The 16,226-nt window shown below is 42.0% G+C and overlaps 1 protein-coding gene across 5 annotated transcripts in view; it reads right to left on the bottom strand.

The window, feature by feature from the left end:
- The window catches only part of smarca2 (SWI/SNF related BAF chromatin remodeling complex subunit ATPase 2), a 179,628-nt gene that overhangs the window by 59,415 nt on the left and 103,987 nt on the right, over positions 1 to 16,226 (bottom strand). For all 5 annotated transcript variants that reach the window (XM_085984253.1, XM_085984274.1, XM_085984260.1 and 2 more), the window contains exons 21-24: positions 11,225 to 11,332; positions 6,904 to 6,990; positions 5,363 to 5,409; positions 4,285 to 4,451 (exon numbers count right to left, since the gene is read on the bottom strand). In XM_085984253.1, coding sequence (XP_085840379.1) covers positions 4,285 to 4,451; positions 5,363 to 5,409; positions 6,904 to 6,990; positions 11,225 to 11,332 — 409 coding nt within the window. The remainder of the gene's footprint in view (positions 1 to 4,284; positions 4,452 to 5,362; positions 5,410 to 6,903; positions 6,991 to 11,224; positions 11,333 to 16,226) is intronic.

Genomic DNA, 16,226 nt, shown 5'->3' on the forward strand with positions numbered 1-16,226 from the left:
TCCCAATCTTTCCTGTAGACCTTCTAACCTGGTATATTTAGTTCCCAGTCCTGACCGTCTTGGTAGACATTACTGAGACATTTGCCAAATGTCATACCCTCCAAGTTGACTATGCACCCGCAATTCATTCAATTTGTTCCTTTAATTGTCTTTTTAAAAAATACACACCAATATCGACGTGCACATTTAACTCGCCACAATTTTCCCAACTAAAATTATACTCAACTAACTATGCTCAGTGCACCAATCAATGCACACAAAAATAAAGAAAGCTAAGCTGTCCATGACAGTATTGCTAGGAGTGACCACCGCACAGTCCTTGTGGAGACAAAGTCCCATCTTCACACTGAGGACACCCTTCATCGTGTTGTGTGGCACTACCACCGTGCTAAATGGAATAGATTTAGAACAGATCTAGCAGCTCAAAACTGGGCATCCATGAGGAGCTGTGGGCCATCAGCAGCGGCAGAATTGTATTCCGCCACAATCTGTAACCTCATGGCCTGGCATATCCCTCACTCTACCATTACCATCAAGCCAGAGAACCAACCCTGGTTCAACGAGGAGTGTAGAAGAGCCTGCCAGGAGCAGCATCAGACAGACCTAAAAATGAGGTGCAAACCTGGGGAAGCTGCAACACAGGACTACATGCATGCTAAACAGCAGAAGCAGCAGGATGTAGACAGAGCTAAGCGATCCCACAATCAACAGATCAGATCAAAGCAACAGATCAGATCAAAGCAAAGCTCTGCAGTTCTGCCACATTCAGTTGTGAATGGTGGTGGACAATTAAACAACTAACGGGAAGAGGAGCCTCCATGAACATCCCCATCGTCAATGATGGCGGAGCCTAGCACGTGAGTGCAAAAGACAAGGCTGAAGCATTTGCAACCATCTTTAGCCAGAAGTGCCAAGTGGATGATCCATCTCAGCCTACTCCTGAGGTCCCCATCATCACAGAAGCCAGTCTTCAACCAATTTGATTCACTCCACGTGATAGCAAGAAACGGCTGAGCGCACTGGATACAGCTAAGGCTATGGGCCCCGACAACATCCTGGCTGCAATGTTGAAGACTTATGCTCCAGAACTAACCGCACCTCTAGCCAAGCTATTCCATACAGTTGCAACACTGGCATCTATCCGACAATGTGGAAAACTGCCCAGGTATGTCCTGTCCACAAAAAGCAGGACAAATCCAATCCGGCCAATTACCACCCTATTAGCCTACTCTCAAATCATCAGCAAAGTAATGGAAGGGGTTGTTGACAGTGCTATCAAACAATTACTTGTCAATAACTTGCTCAGTTTGGGTTCCACCAGGACCACTCAGCTCCAGACTTCATTACAGCCTTGGTCCAAACATGAACAAAAAAGAGCTGAATTCCAGAGCTGAGGAGAGAGTGACTTCCCTTGATATCAAGGCAGCATTTGACCTATTGTGGCATCAAGGAGCCCTAGTAAAATTGAAGTCAATGGGAATCGGGGGGAAACTCTCCACTGGCTGGAATCATACCAAGCACAAAGGAAGGTGGTTGTCGTTGTTGGGGGCCAATCAGCTCAGCCCCAGGACATTGTTGCAGGAGTTCCTCAGGGCAGTGTCCTCGGCCCAACCATCCTCCACTGCTTTAATCGATGACCTTTCCTCCATCTTAAGGTCAGAAATGGGGATGTTTGCTGATGATTCCAGTGATCAGTTCCAATCGCAACTTCTCAAATAATGAAGCAGTCTGTGCCCACATGCAGGAAGACCTGGACAACATTCAGGCTTGGGTTGATTAGTGGGAAGTAACATTTGCACCGCACAAGTGTCAGGCAATGACTATCTCCAACAAGAGACATTCAACAGCGTTACCATCGTCGAATCCCCAACCATCAACATCCTGGGGGTCACCGTTGAACAGAAACTTAACTGGACCAGCCACATAAATACTGTGGCTACAAGGGCAGGTCAGAAGCTGGGTATTTTGCAGCGAGTATCTCACCTCCTGACTCCCCAAAGCCTTTCCACCATCTACAAGGCATAAGTCAGAAGTGTGATAGAATACTTGCCTGGATGAGTACAGCTCCAACAACACTCGAAGTTCGACACCATCCAGGACAAAGCAGCCTGCTGCTTGATTGGCACCCCATCCACTACCTTAAACATTTACTCCCTCCACCGTGGCTGCAGTGTGCACCATCTACAAGATGCTTTGCAGCAACTCATCAAGGCTTCTTCGACAGCACCTCCCAAACCCACGACTTCTACCACCTAGAAGGACAAGGGCAGCAGGCTCATGGGAACACCTCCACCTCCAAGTCACACACCATCCTGACTTGGAAATATAATCGCTGTTCCTTCATCGTCGCTGGATCAAAATCGTTGAACTTCCTCCCCAACAGCAATGTGGGAGTACCTTCACCACAAGGACTGCAGCGGTTCAAGGCGGCGGCTCACCACCACCTTCTCAAGGGCAATTAATGCTGGCCTTGCCAGTGACAGCCACATCCCATGAACGAATAAACAAAATGCAGTGGCAGGAGTGGGAAGCCTGAGGTTTTACTGAAGTGCGGTTTGGATTAGGAATAAATTTTCACTGGAGATAATTTAATGGAAAATGATAGTCCATTTTGGGAATGTTTGTACATCCGAGCATTCTCAGTAATTAAATAATACATTACTAGATCTAGCTAACACAAAGGTATTGGCCCATGAACAATAGAATCAGATAATTGGCTATACAACAAAAGTGGTGCTGGTTTACTTTAATTTACACATTAGATTACAGTACATAGGATATACAGCACAGAAACAGGCCATTCAGCCCAACCAGTCCATGCCGGCGATATGCTCCATTCGAGCCTTCTCCCGTCTTTCCTCATCTAAACCTATCAGCATAACACTCTATTCTCTTCTCCCTCATATGCTTATATAACCCCCCCCCCCACACTTAAATACATCTATACTATTGGCTTCAACCACTCCCTGTGGTAGAGAGTTCCATATTCTCACCACTCTCTGGGTAAAGAAGTTTCTTCTGAATTCCCTATTGGATTTCTAAATTCCCTATTTGATTAGAAGTACACTGCATTATCACTAAATAACAACAGAGAATGCTGGAAAAACTCAGCAGGTCAGGCAACATCCGTGGAGAGAAATTTGAGTTGACGTTTCGGGTTGAAACCCTTCTTCAAAACTGGAAAGAAAATAAAAAGATTGAAGGCAAAGCTGCGATCGAACAAAAGAAGAAAAGGAGACAATAAAAGGTATTAGAAGCCAGATGAGATGGTAATGGGCCCGTGGAGACAAAAGGCAGCTGAGATTAGGTGTGAAGTGTACTGGCAGGATAAGGACAGCTGCCAGGTGAGAGAGAGAAACAAAAGGAAAGGTCTCATCTGGCTTCTAATACCTTTTATTGTCTCCTTTTCTTCTTTTGTTCGATCGCAGCTTTGCCTTCGATCTTTTTATTTTCTTTCCAGTTTTGAAGAAGGGTTTCAACCCGAAATGTCAACTCAAATTTCTCTCCACGGATGTTGCCTGACCTGCTGAGTTTTTCCAGCATTCTCTGTTGTTATTTTGGATTTCCAGCATCTGCAGTATTTTGCTATCGTACCTGCATTATCACTATCCTTACACTAATCTTATCCAGTTTATTTTGACTAGAAACAGCTTTAGACTTATTTGAACACAAAACCAACAAGAGGAAGTAAACTGCTCATCAAATTTAGTGACATTTTACTTGAAGTAATTCAAGAGTTTTGAGCACAAGCAATAAACAGCAAGTTCATTTAATAGTGTTCCAAAGCCAGACAAAAGAAAATCATGCAAGTTTGTAGGAAAAAAATCAGTAAGACATTTCCTGCTCTGCTAATTAAAATAGAATCAATTTGCTCCTTTTCCACGGTTTCCTCACACCACCCAACCTTGTCATTTGATCAAAAATATGAAGCAGATAGCCAGCCAGTCATCCCAGTTTAAGAAATATGTTACAGTTGATGAAAAATATCAACATTCATAAATGAACACGCAGTCTAATAATGAACTTTGAATAGTAGAAGTATATGGGGAAATTTGGTTTTAATTTAAAATCTATACTTAATGATGACCAATTTATAAATCCAATGCCACTAAAACTAAATGTGTAATCTCACCCAGGCATTAAGTCTATTGTCTACCAGTTCTTTCTGGATTTGCTTTACATACACTTCTACATAAATCACTTTACAATGGCTTTAATCAAAACAGCAAGGCTCTATTAGTATAATTAACATTGCAGCCAAGTTCCCGCATGATTGGAACATACCATCAAGTCGCAAGTAAAGAAAACTTCTGTATGCAAAATAGTCTTCCATAATGGTCATCAGCGAGGTCATCTGGCAGAACAGCAGTACCTTGTGATTAGTAACTCGCAGTTTTGGCAAAATACGGTCCAATAATTCAAATTTTCCTGAAGCTCGATATAGGTCAGGACTAGATGGAAAGTAATGGAAGTATCAGCATATTAAACTGTTGCATAGTTAAAACAAATATCATTGCTTTGAATGTTTATTTGTCCAGCATTTAACCAAAATAAAGACACATCCGGTCAAACATCAATAGGCAGAGGTACCAAATTCAGCTAATTATGACATAAAACAATGAGTTAGAATAAACTCCAGCAATCTCAAACCATTTTCTCCTTAATTATTACAATATACACTCTACTGAACATATTTCAAGAAAAGGACATCAACTGTAAGTTACCATAGACAAATGGTGATTCACCTTATTTTTACTGCAAAATGACAATGTACAGTTAGGGAAATTTTAAGATGCAAAACAGTCTTCCCTAATTATTACATGATGCAGCAAAAGATTACGTACAGTCAAATTCGGTTATAAGCAAATACCCCCTTGTTCCAAATGCCACCTAAAAAGAGATCCATTCCCTCACTTCAAACAAATTATGGGATTTGACCTCTAACCACACAATAAAAATGTATATTTAAAACTTTTAGAAAAGCAGGTGCCCAGAAACCTCATTTTAAAAAAGCATTAAAAACATATTTTCAAGTATGTTCTTCCTTTTCCCCACCTCCCATAGAAACAAATAGGAACACAGTAAAAATGAGCAGCTTGTATTTTTTTCTCCCCAAAGGATATGATAGACCTAATGATAGTAATAATGATTAAATGAAGGGGAACGCATTCCCCACATACTTTTTAAGCTTAGTGTTAAAAATCACTGGTTTGGTTTGTTTGTGCATGTAATACAAACAAACCAAAACTGGCTCATCCGTTATATATGAAAGCATATACGCCACCTTGAATTTAACTCTCAAAATTTGAAGTTACATCACTACTTTCAAAATCTGTACTAGACAAGAGGTTTTACCACTTACCCAGTGATGATTCCTCCATTATAACCCAAGTGTTCAGCAAAAGATTCCTGCAACAGGAAGGCAAAAAATGATCACTGCAGTGTGCAATTATTAAGGACTGTATAATTTTTGCACAAGAATATTAGGAACATTAAACCTAACAATATTTTCCAAAAATAGTCACAATCACTTAGAAAGGAGTGAAGGAAATTATTATGGCAAAAGGAAGCAGCAACTAAGTGTTAGTGGCAGGGGGTGGGTGGGAGTGTTCTCTCACTAATATGGCAGACCAAAATATAGTTAAGCTATTTACAAAAAGCACATCATCACATTTAGCAGCTAATTATACAAAAAAGAAAGCTCCCTCTTTGCATTTTTTAATTTTTTTTTTTTTTTTTAATAAACTACAGCATCTCAAACCCAAGTTAGTGTTTTATGCCCATAAATTTATGGAGGTACAAGTTTGATGAAATATCTTTTTCAAAATTAAGGAATTTCTCTTCTCTCTATTTTTTCTCCACCCCTCCTGAAGGCATGATTTCTTGCTGGGATACAATTCCACAGGGGGGGCACCCCTCAGGTTCTCTGCTCATGTGCAAACTTAGGCATCAAAATGTCAACATTGAGGTGGGGTGAGAAATTACATCCTCTCTTCTCCTTCCCAACCCCGCCCCCCCCATCCTCCCTTACAACCAATATATATCCCCTCCTATTGACAAAAGGGAGTGCAAGGGAGAATACCAAAACCAACGTAGCACATGCATTACAAGAACAAATGCACTTTACTGTTTAATTGATGACAAGAAGGGACATGCACAAAATTAGTGAAATAAATTGAATAGCTTGTCTAAACACAATACATGTCATTTTCAAGTCTTGGTCAATACGCAATGTAGGATTTGATGGCCTATTTGAGATCGTGGGAAGTTCACTGAAAGAGGACTTAATGCTGCAAGATCCAAATTGATCCATGCTCAGTTCTGAAAATAAACTCTATACAAAATAGTAATATGCTACGATTAAGGTTTACAAAGATAAATCTCCATGAGTGATTTTGATAGAGTAAATAAAGAGAAACTGTTTCTAGTGACAGAGGGTTGGTAACTAGAGGACACAGCTTTAAGGTGATTGGCAAAAGAACCAGAACGCGACAGGAGGAAACTTTGTTTTAAACACAGCGAGTTGTTGCGATCTGGAATGCACTGCCTGAAAGGGTGGTGGAAGCAGACTGAATAGTAACATTCAAAAGAGAATTGGATAAATACGAAGAGAAAAAATTACAGGGCTATGGGGGAAAGCAGGGGACTGGAATTAATTGGATAGCTCTACCAAAGAGATGGCACAGGCACAATGGCCTCCTGTGTTGTATCATTCTATGATTCTATACCAGCCTCCAATGTTCCCAGTCTATTACGTCTAAGCTACATTTGCCTCCGCTGTCATTTACTGTAGGCCCAAGCAAAAAACATTTAAGTTCAACTTATTGCGAGCTTCAATTTAATTTTGTAGAAAATGAAAAATGCTGTATGAATATTCATGGTTAGGTGATGTTGGGAACTTACCTCTATGTGCTGAAACATGAAGGGATGATTGCATATTTTTCGGAGCTGCATTATGGTATTCATGAGGGTTTTAGCACCACCTTTACCCTTAAGAGAAACAGAAGGAATTTTAAACAAACAAAAAGACATATAGGGACCACGCCCAAGTGACTTTTGAAAATATATGTGAATATTAAAAGATTACAGTATTACTAGTGTAAGCTTCAACACTCAGTCCTCAGTTTGAAAAGTGGCTACTTGACTTTGACTATGCAGGAGTTATGTTTATTGTGGAACAAATGTTAAAAGTGCTCTACAGGTGCATGGAAAAGATCACAGCAAATATACAACATGCGATGAAATGAACAAATGATCAGGTTTGTTTCTTCTTCTACTTTGTGGATAAAGTAAGTGGGACTCAATTTGTAGTATTAACTAAGGTGATCAAGTGACTGTTCGCACATCTTAATTGCTTAATCCAAATACTTCTATGTTAGAAGAAAATGTGGAAATCAAAGCACATGGATTGAAACATTGAGTCCATCCATCTCTCTTGGGTTCCAACCAGGGTGCAACTACATTCAATTGTAAACAGCGTTCTTGGTTATGCGCTTAAAATATATATTGCACAATAAAAGCAGACTACACAGCCAGGAATATAGAACTAAATGAACCAACTTGAACTATACCAAGTAGTTGCCAGTGATTTCCTTTTGTGAGGTACAGTGCAAGTAAACCACTAACTGAAAGTCATCAAAACCCCAGCTTCCACTGTAACAGCAATTTCTTCAAAAGTAACAGAAACTGCAGCTTGCAATATTTCCCAAAAGGAGACAGGGTGGGGATCGAGAGGATTAGCTCCAAACGAAAAACAACATGCAAGGTTCAACTATTAATGCACTGAACTCGGTTTGACAGTGACCCAGCCTGATGAACCTAGCCTTATTTTGACATGTTAGACTACCTATATTTTGTATGTCAGTTTGTCTCAGTGGTAGCATGCTCATCCCTGCTTTAGCTTTGTTAAAGATTACACAGGCACAGAAACAGGCCATTTGGCCCAACCAGTCCATGCCAGCATTTATGCTGCACTTGAGCCTCCTCCCATCTAACTATCAGCATAATCCTCTATTCACTTCTCCCTCATATGCTTATCTAGCCTCCATTAAATGCAATTATACTATTCGCTTCAACCACTCCCTGTGGTAACGAGTTCCACATTCTCACCACTCTTTGGGTAAAGAAGTTTCCTCTGAATTCCCCAGTTGATTTCTTGGTGACTATCTTATATTGATGGCCTCTAGTTTTGCTATTGTCCTTTGATTGAGGTGAGATGTTAAACTGAGACCTCATTTGGCTGTTCTATGGATTCAAGATCATAGCATTTTTCAAAGAAGGAGCAAGGAGCTCTCCCAGTATCTTGGCCAACACAAGTTAATTATCTAGTCATTCATCCCATTGCTGAATACAGGATCTTGTTGGCTGCTCTATATAACAGCAGTTACTGCACTTCAATGATTCACTATCTGAATTATTTTGAGGAATGTTATGGTGCTGCATAAATTAAAGTCTTTGTGGGGAAAAATTGGGTTGGTTTGCGCCTCTTGTTAGCGCTAACGGGGCGCAAATCCCCTAGCGCCTGGGCGCAGCGATGCTATCGCCTCCCGCGAAATTCAGCGGGAGGTTAGTGGCAGCAGTAGCTGGTAGCGTCCCGCGGCGCCGCCAGCAATGACGTCATTGCTGTGCACAGCGCCACGGCCGCAAACTTACCTTACGCCCCCTGACCTAGCGCCAGACGATATGTCAGACAGGATCAGGGGGCGTCCCGGCAACATTAGTGCCCCAAAATGGGCGCCACCCAATTTTTCCCCCTTTGTTCTTTTGTCCTTCTTATTGCAAAGGGACGAAAATTATTTCAGACACGGTCTCTATTTAAAAAAAAACTGCCCAGCAAGTAGTTAGGCCACCTTACTCTACTGAATACAAGATTTCATTATGGACTGTACATTATGTTCCTTGCCTGAAGGACACAACATTGAGACACCAAGAACACAGAATAATAAAAACAGCAAAGCTCCATGATGGTTCAATTACTAAAAACATCATGGAGCTGATCCATATTAGATCAGAATGCCCCAGGTTGAATGGCAGGTCTGTGCGTAGTTAAATGATCTCAGGCAGGATGACAGTAAAATACTACAGGAAACTTTGGTTTATCCGGAGGTTAACTGTCCGGAATGCTCGAGCCACCGGCAAAATTCAGGAGTCGGTTCAGTAAGTTTTTTTTCTTTTCGTTGCTTTTTTCCCCCCCCCACTAGTCAGGCTCTGCAAGGTCTAGCTAAAGCTGTTGCTTAGCTACAGAGACGCTTGCAAGCTACAGCCGACTGTTTAGAAGCTGTTAGGGTTTGTTGCTAGATACAGAGCTCAAAAGCTTCCGTATGTTTTAACATTAGCGCTGGTTCGTCCGGCAGTTTTGATGGGATGGCAACAGCTCGGTCCCGTCGGTGCCCGATACCACAAAGTTTCCTGTACAATCCTATCCCATATATCGATCATCCCCATCTATTCTAACCTACATGGGCTTCCAGTCCTTAATGTATTCAACTTAAAAAACTCATCTCATTTTCAAATCCTTTCATGGTTTCACCTCTGCAACCTCCTCCAGTCTTGTATCCTCTCCCATGTCTTTCAGTCCTCTGACTCTGGCCTTTTCACCCTCCCTCCATACCACCAATGGAGGCATAGCCTTCAGCAGCCTCAGCTCAACTTTCTCAAACTCTCTCCCTAAAATCCATCAATCTCACCTATCTTTCCCTCCCCCCTCACCATTGCAATCTTAGTCAAAACGATGGATTTTGAGAAGGTTTTAAACTGCCACATCTAATCTCTCCCTCCATGGCTCAGTCTCCATTCACTTATCTATTCTTACATGATTTATTTTCCTTCCTCTTCTGCTGCCCCATTCCATAAAGCACCTTGGAATGTTTTCGAAGTTCATGCTCTTCTAGTAGCAGCAGTAGTAATTCAACACCTTCTTTACAAGCCACAGGGAAATAATTCACACACTTAAATATTTTATTTAAAAAAACAGAAAATGCTGGAAACATTCAACAGGTCAGGCAGCATTTTCTGTTTTTATTCCAAATTTCCAGCATCCGCAGTATTTCGCTTTTGTTTTACATATTTTAAATTCATTTTGTAGATCCCGGTCCTCGCTTTCAGATTCAATTGCCCCAACCCTCTTTCCCCAAAGTTTGGCCTCATCTGTAAATTGAAGCAGCCTCTGAATCCAAGTGGTTAATGTAAATTAGACCATCAATCCCTGGTACATTCCACTCAGCCTTTCCTTCCATCCTGACATCACTTTTCCAATTAGCTATAGATAGAAGCTTGCCATTTTCTATTTTTCGATCAATTTATGACTCCATCACTATAAGCTTGAGTACCAACATTTGTGCTGAACTTTGTGAAAAGGCTTATTAGAAATCTAGGTATATCACATGATGGGGCTTTCCACACTCTACCTGGGATGTCACTTGCTCAGAAAAGTCAAGGACACTGGACAGGCAGGATCTTTACCAAAGATATACCAGAATGATACTAAGGGATGAGGAACTTCAGTTATGTAGAGACTAGAGAAGTTGGGATTGTTCTCCTGAGGAGATTTAATAGATGGGGTAGAGTTTCTGCATTGGGCACAATTGGAGATTCTGGCATAAACTGCGCTCATTTTGAAAAGTGAAACCCCCCAACCCAGAGTTGCCACTCAAACACATTTGCATATCGCCAAACACAAAATCTGGCATGAACCAGCACAATCGGGCAGTGTTTTAAAATGTAATTAAAAAAAATTTGCTTAAAAAAAATTTCTTGATATATTTAAAGAGTGGTAACTTGGCCAAGTTTGATTAATCCAGCTGAAAATGGGTTTATCACAAAAAATAAGCATTTTAAATCACAGTGTCAATCCGCCACCCGTGAGTGACCCTATTTTAAATTACTGAAAATGACTTTAAAAATATTTTCTTGTTAGATTGGAGTGCAGTAGTCAGTTCCTTAGTAAATTTAAAAGCAGAATAAATAGCAACTTTCAAAAGGGAATTTGGAAAACACTTAAAAAGGAAATATTTGCAGGGTTATGGGGAAAGAGCAGGGCTAACTGGATATCTCTTTCGAAGAGCTGGCACAGGCACGATGTATATCAAGATGTATAAGTTTTTACATTATATATAATTTCAAATGTCTCAGAAGTGAAAGTTTGAATGCGATACTGAACATAATCCAAGACTTAAAAGATGCCATCACCCATATTATGTACTGTTAAAAAAAACAAAGTCCTTACCTTTTTATCTTTCTCAGAACCATCGGTTAGAAGAATGCCCTTCGCTTGCATGTGACGGTACAGAACCTTCTGTAGAGAAGACATGTCACATTTGATGACGTACTCAACCTAAAAATCAAATTTAATTTGTTGTTACATGAACAGAATACAAAAACACTAAATTTTAACAAAAAGGTCTACAACAGCTAAAAAATACCTGTGTTAAGTGAACGCTCTGTGTATTTATAAAAAACGCTGGCGCTAGCAGTTTAGAGGTAAATCTAGTTGGACTATTTTTGTAAATCAAGTCTCTATTCCCTCTACAAAGGCAAAAGGATTTTACATCTTTGTAATGCATGAAGTAGTGGAACAAAATTTGAATACTGATCTATATTTCAGTCATTTGTAATTAAGGCAAGTGACTAGACATGGCAAAAAAAAAAATCCTGAAAAAAAAAAATCACAGGGCAGCTGGAGCATATATGGACATTTAAACAAAATACCCCAATACTTCTTTAGCCTCTTAACATACATACTGAATCAAATCAAATCAAATCAACTTTTATTGTCATTGTTAGTGCACAAGTGCAGTACAACGAAATGTAGGCTTGCGGCTCCCGAGAGTGTACAATTTGGATTAGGACACTTAAACATTTCACATACATTTGTACATATATATTAGCATAAATATGACCATAATAAAGTGCAACGGCAGGTGTGCAGGCTTTAGTGCTTATTTGTGGAGTTCAGTAGGATGACAGCCCTGGGAAAGAAGCTGTTCCTAAATCTGGTCGTACGGGTGCGAATGCATCTGTAGCGTCTTCCAGATGGTAGGAGGGCGAACAGACTGTGGCTGGGGTGGGTAGGGTCTTTGATGATGGACCGTGCCCTCCGTAGGCAGCGTTTCTGATATATATGTTCTATATGGTCGGTAGCCGGGTGCCGGTAATGCATTGGGCAGTTTTGACTACCCGCTGCAGGGCTTTCCGGTCATGGGAGCTACAGCTGCCGTACCATACCGTGATACAGTTTGTCAGGATGCTCTCTATAGTGCAGCGGTAGAAGTTAGAGAGGATCAGGGGTGACAGATTACATCCCTTCAGCCTCAAGAAATATAGGCGCTGCTGGGCCGCCTTCATCAGAGAGGAGGTGTTGAGTGACCAGGAGAGGTCTTCCGTGATGTGGACTCCGAGGAACTTAAAGCTGGCCACCCTTTCCACCTCCGCCCCATTGATGTGGATGGGGGTGTGACTTCCGCCTTTGGACTTCCTGAAGTCCACGATTATTTCCTTTGTTTTCTTGGTGTTAAGGGCTAGGTTGTTGTCGGCGCACCACTTCACGAGATGCTGGACCTCCTCCCTGTAGGCTGACTCATCGTTGTTGGTGATCTGGCCTACTACCGTGGTGTCATCTGCGAACTTGATGATGGTGTTGGAACCATGAACAGCCACACAGTCGTGGGTGAAGAGGGAATAGAGGAGGGGGCTCAGCACACATCCTTGTGGTGCCCCCGTGTTCCGGGTCGGGGGGGGGGGGGGGGTGGGGAGGTGTGGTTACCTAATTTGACAGACTGGGGTCTGTTTGTTAGGAAGTCCAGGGTCCAGTTGCAGAGGGAAGTGTTCAGGCCAAGAGTTTGGAGTTTGGTGGCCAGCTTGTTGGGGACGATGGTGTTGAATGCTGAGCTGTAGTCTATAAACAACATTCTGATGTAGGTCTCCTTACCATCTAGGTGATTCAGTGCCGAGTGTAGAGCAGTTGTGATTGCATCCTCCGTTGATCTGTTTGCCCAATAGGCAAACTGGTGTTGGTCAAGGGAGGCAGGAACACTGGCTTTGATGTGGGCTAAGACCAGTCTCTCGAAACACTTCATTATGATGGGTGAGAGTGCGACAGGTGTGGTTCAGCAGTTGATATTTAAATTTGGTCCAGTTAGACTTCATTGGCCAGGTAATGGACAGACAGATGATGACAGTTTCCTTCACAGGAACAGGAGTGTCATTAATATGGTGATCAACCAGAAATCAGTTGGTCCCTGGGGTGGGGTGGGGGGGTGGCGAGGCAACAGCCGCGAAAATTAAGTGTGACAAATCATTTGCCCGAGCTATGTTCCAGCTATTATTGCATTAAACAAAGCATCTGAGATCTAACCAGCAAGAATATTTAGAGTGGTACAGGACTGCATATTTCTGGCCTAAGAGCAACCTGTCCACTATTCTTGCTTTACAATTTAATTCTACCTTTTATTCTATTAATGAAACACCCTTTGTTCAGACTACAGTGCAGCCTAAGGAGCAAAAACCAAAGGATCTAAAACACCACGAGGAACATTTTTATTAGTTTATTCTGCATACCAGGTTTGTTGAGTAGTCTGTGATTTCTGCTACAATGCTTTCTAAAATCTCCTCTCTATACTCTTAATGTCTCTTCACTTCTTTTGTTCTCTCGCAGCCCTGCCTTTTGATCTATTTCATTTCCTTTCCAGTTTTGAAAAAGGGTTAGACCCGAAACGTCGACTCTAATTTCTCTCCACGGATGTTGCCTGGCCTGCTGAGTTTTTCCAGCATTTTCTGTTGTTATTTCGGATTTCCAGCATCTGCAGTATTTTGCTATCGTAGTAATGCATAGACTATGCAGGCTACTTTCATATCCTGAATGGAACAGCGTCCCAAATTCCGTGCGGTACAAGTCCCAACTGGTACTTTTTTGGCAATGCAAAGTGTTTTTGGTTAAGCACAACTAGCAGTATATTTCAGAATTGATGCTGAGCCAAAGGAAGAGATATTAGACGTTGTCAAATAAAACTTGGTCAAAGTGGTGGGTTTTAGAAGGGTCTTAAAAAGGATTGAGAGGCGGACAAGGTCAGAGAGAAAATACCAGATTATAGGACCGAGACAGCTGAAGCCACAGTCGCTAATGGTGGGGCAAAGGGAATGGGGAATACACAATAGGCCATAGTTGGAGGAACGCAGTGTCCTCAGAAGGTTGTAAAGCTGGAGTAGGCTAAAGATAGGATGAGGTGGTGCCATGAATGGATTTAAACAAAAGGATGATCATTTTAAATTTGAGGTGATGGGGAAACCAGGAACCCATGTTGGTCAGCAAGGACAACAACTTATATTTATATAGCGCCTTTAATGTAGTAAAACGTCCCAAGGCGCTTCACAGGAGTATTAGAAGACAAAAAAATTGACACTGAGCTACAGAAGGAGAAATTAGGGCAGGTGACCAAAAGCTTGGTCAAAGAGGTAGGTTTTAAGGAGTGTCTTAAAAGGAGGAAAGAGAGGTAGAGAGGTTTAGGCAGGGAATCCCAGAGTTTAGGGTCTAGGCAACAGAAGACACGGCCACCAATGGTTGAGCGATTATAATCAGGGATGCTCAAGAGGGCAGAATTAGAGGAGTGCAGATATCTCGGGGGGGTTGTGGGGCTGGAGGAGATTGTAGAGATAGGGAGGGCCGAGGCCATGGGGGGTATTTGAAAACAAGGATGAGAATTTTGAAATAGAGTTGCTTAACCGGGAGCCAATGTAGGTCAGCAAGCACAGGGGTGATGCGTGAATGGGACTTGGTGCGAGTTAGGACACGAGCAGCCGAGTTTTGGATCACCTCAAGTTTACGTAGGGTAGAATGTGGGAGGCCAGCCAGGAGTGCGTTGGAATAGTCAAGTCTAGAGGTAACAAAGGCAGGGATGAGGGTTTCAGCAATGGATGAGCTGAGGCAAGGGCGGAGACGGGCGATGTTACAGAGGTGGAAATAGGCGGTCTTAATTATGCCACGGATAATTGGTCGGAAGCTCATTTCAGGGTCAAATATGACACCAAGGTTGCGAACAGTGTGGTTCAGCCTCAGACAGATGTTAGGGAGAGGGATGGAGTCAGTGGTGGGGACCGTAAACAATGGCTTCGGACAGCGATAATGGGTGAGCGAGCTAACATAAGAGAGAATCCAAAAGTCTTCTATAGGCATATAAATAGTAAACAGGTAGTAAGAGGAAGGGTGGGGCCGATTAGGGACCAAAATGGAGACCTTCACACAAAGGCAGAGGGCATGGCTGAGGTACTAAATGAGTACTTTGCATCTGTCTTTACCAAGAAGATGCTGCCAAAGTCATAGTTAAAGAGGAGGTAGTTGAGGTACTGGCTGGGATAAAAATTGATAGAGGTACTAGAAAGGCTGGCTGTATTTAAAAGTAAATAAATCACCAGTGAGGTAAGGGTGGAAATTGCAGAGGTACTGGCCATAATCTTCCAATCCTGCTTAGATAAGTGGGTGAAGAGGACGAGAGAATTGCAAATGTTACACCCTTGTTCAAAAAAGGGTGCAAGGATAAACCCAGAAACTACAGGCCAGTCAGTTTAACCTCGGTAGCGGGGAAGCTTTTAGAAACGATAATTCGGGACAAAATTAAACAGTCACTTGGACAAGTGTGAATTAATTAAGGAAAGCCAGCACAGATTTGTTAAAGGCAAATCGTGTTTAAGTAACTTGATTGAGTTTTTTGATGAGGTAACAGAGAGGGTTGATGAGGGCAATGCAGTTGATGTGGTGTACATGGACTTCCAAAAGGCATTTGATAAAGTGCCACATAATAGGCTTGCCAGCAAAGTTGAAGCCCATGGAATAAAAGGGACAGTGGCAGCATGGTTACAAAATTAGCTAAGTGACAGGAAACAGAGAGTAGTGGTGAACGATTGTTTATCGGACTAGAGAAAGGTACACAGTGGCATTCCCCAGGGGTCGGTACTAGGACCACTGCTTTTCGTGATATATATTAATGACTTGGACTTGGGTGTACAGGATACAATTTCAAAATTTGCAGATGACACAAAACTTGGAAGTATAGTAAACAGTGAGGAGAGTGATGGACTCTTGCAGAGAGTCGGCACGAGCTCGATGGGACAGATGGCCTCCTTCTGTGCTGTAACCATTCTATGATTAGGGATAGGATACCGGCTGCATAGTTTAGGATGAACTGAAGCTGATGGAGGATGGAAGGCCAGCAAGGAGAGCACTGGAATAATTAAGC

The sequence above is a fragment of the Somniosus microcephalus genome, chromosome 1 (assembly GCF_052327205.1).
Source record: "Somniosus microcephalus isolate GS21.2 chromosome 1, FLI_Smic_1.0, whole genome shotgun sequence".
Lineage (NCBI taxonomy): Eukaryota > Metazoa > Chordata > Chondrichthyes > Squaliformes > Somniosidae > Somniosus > Somniosus microcephalus.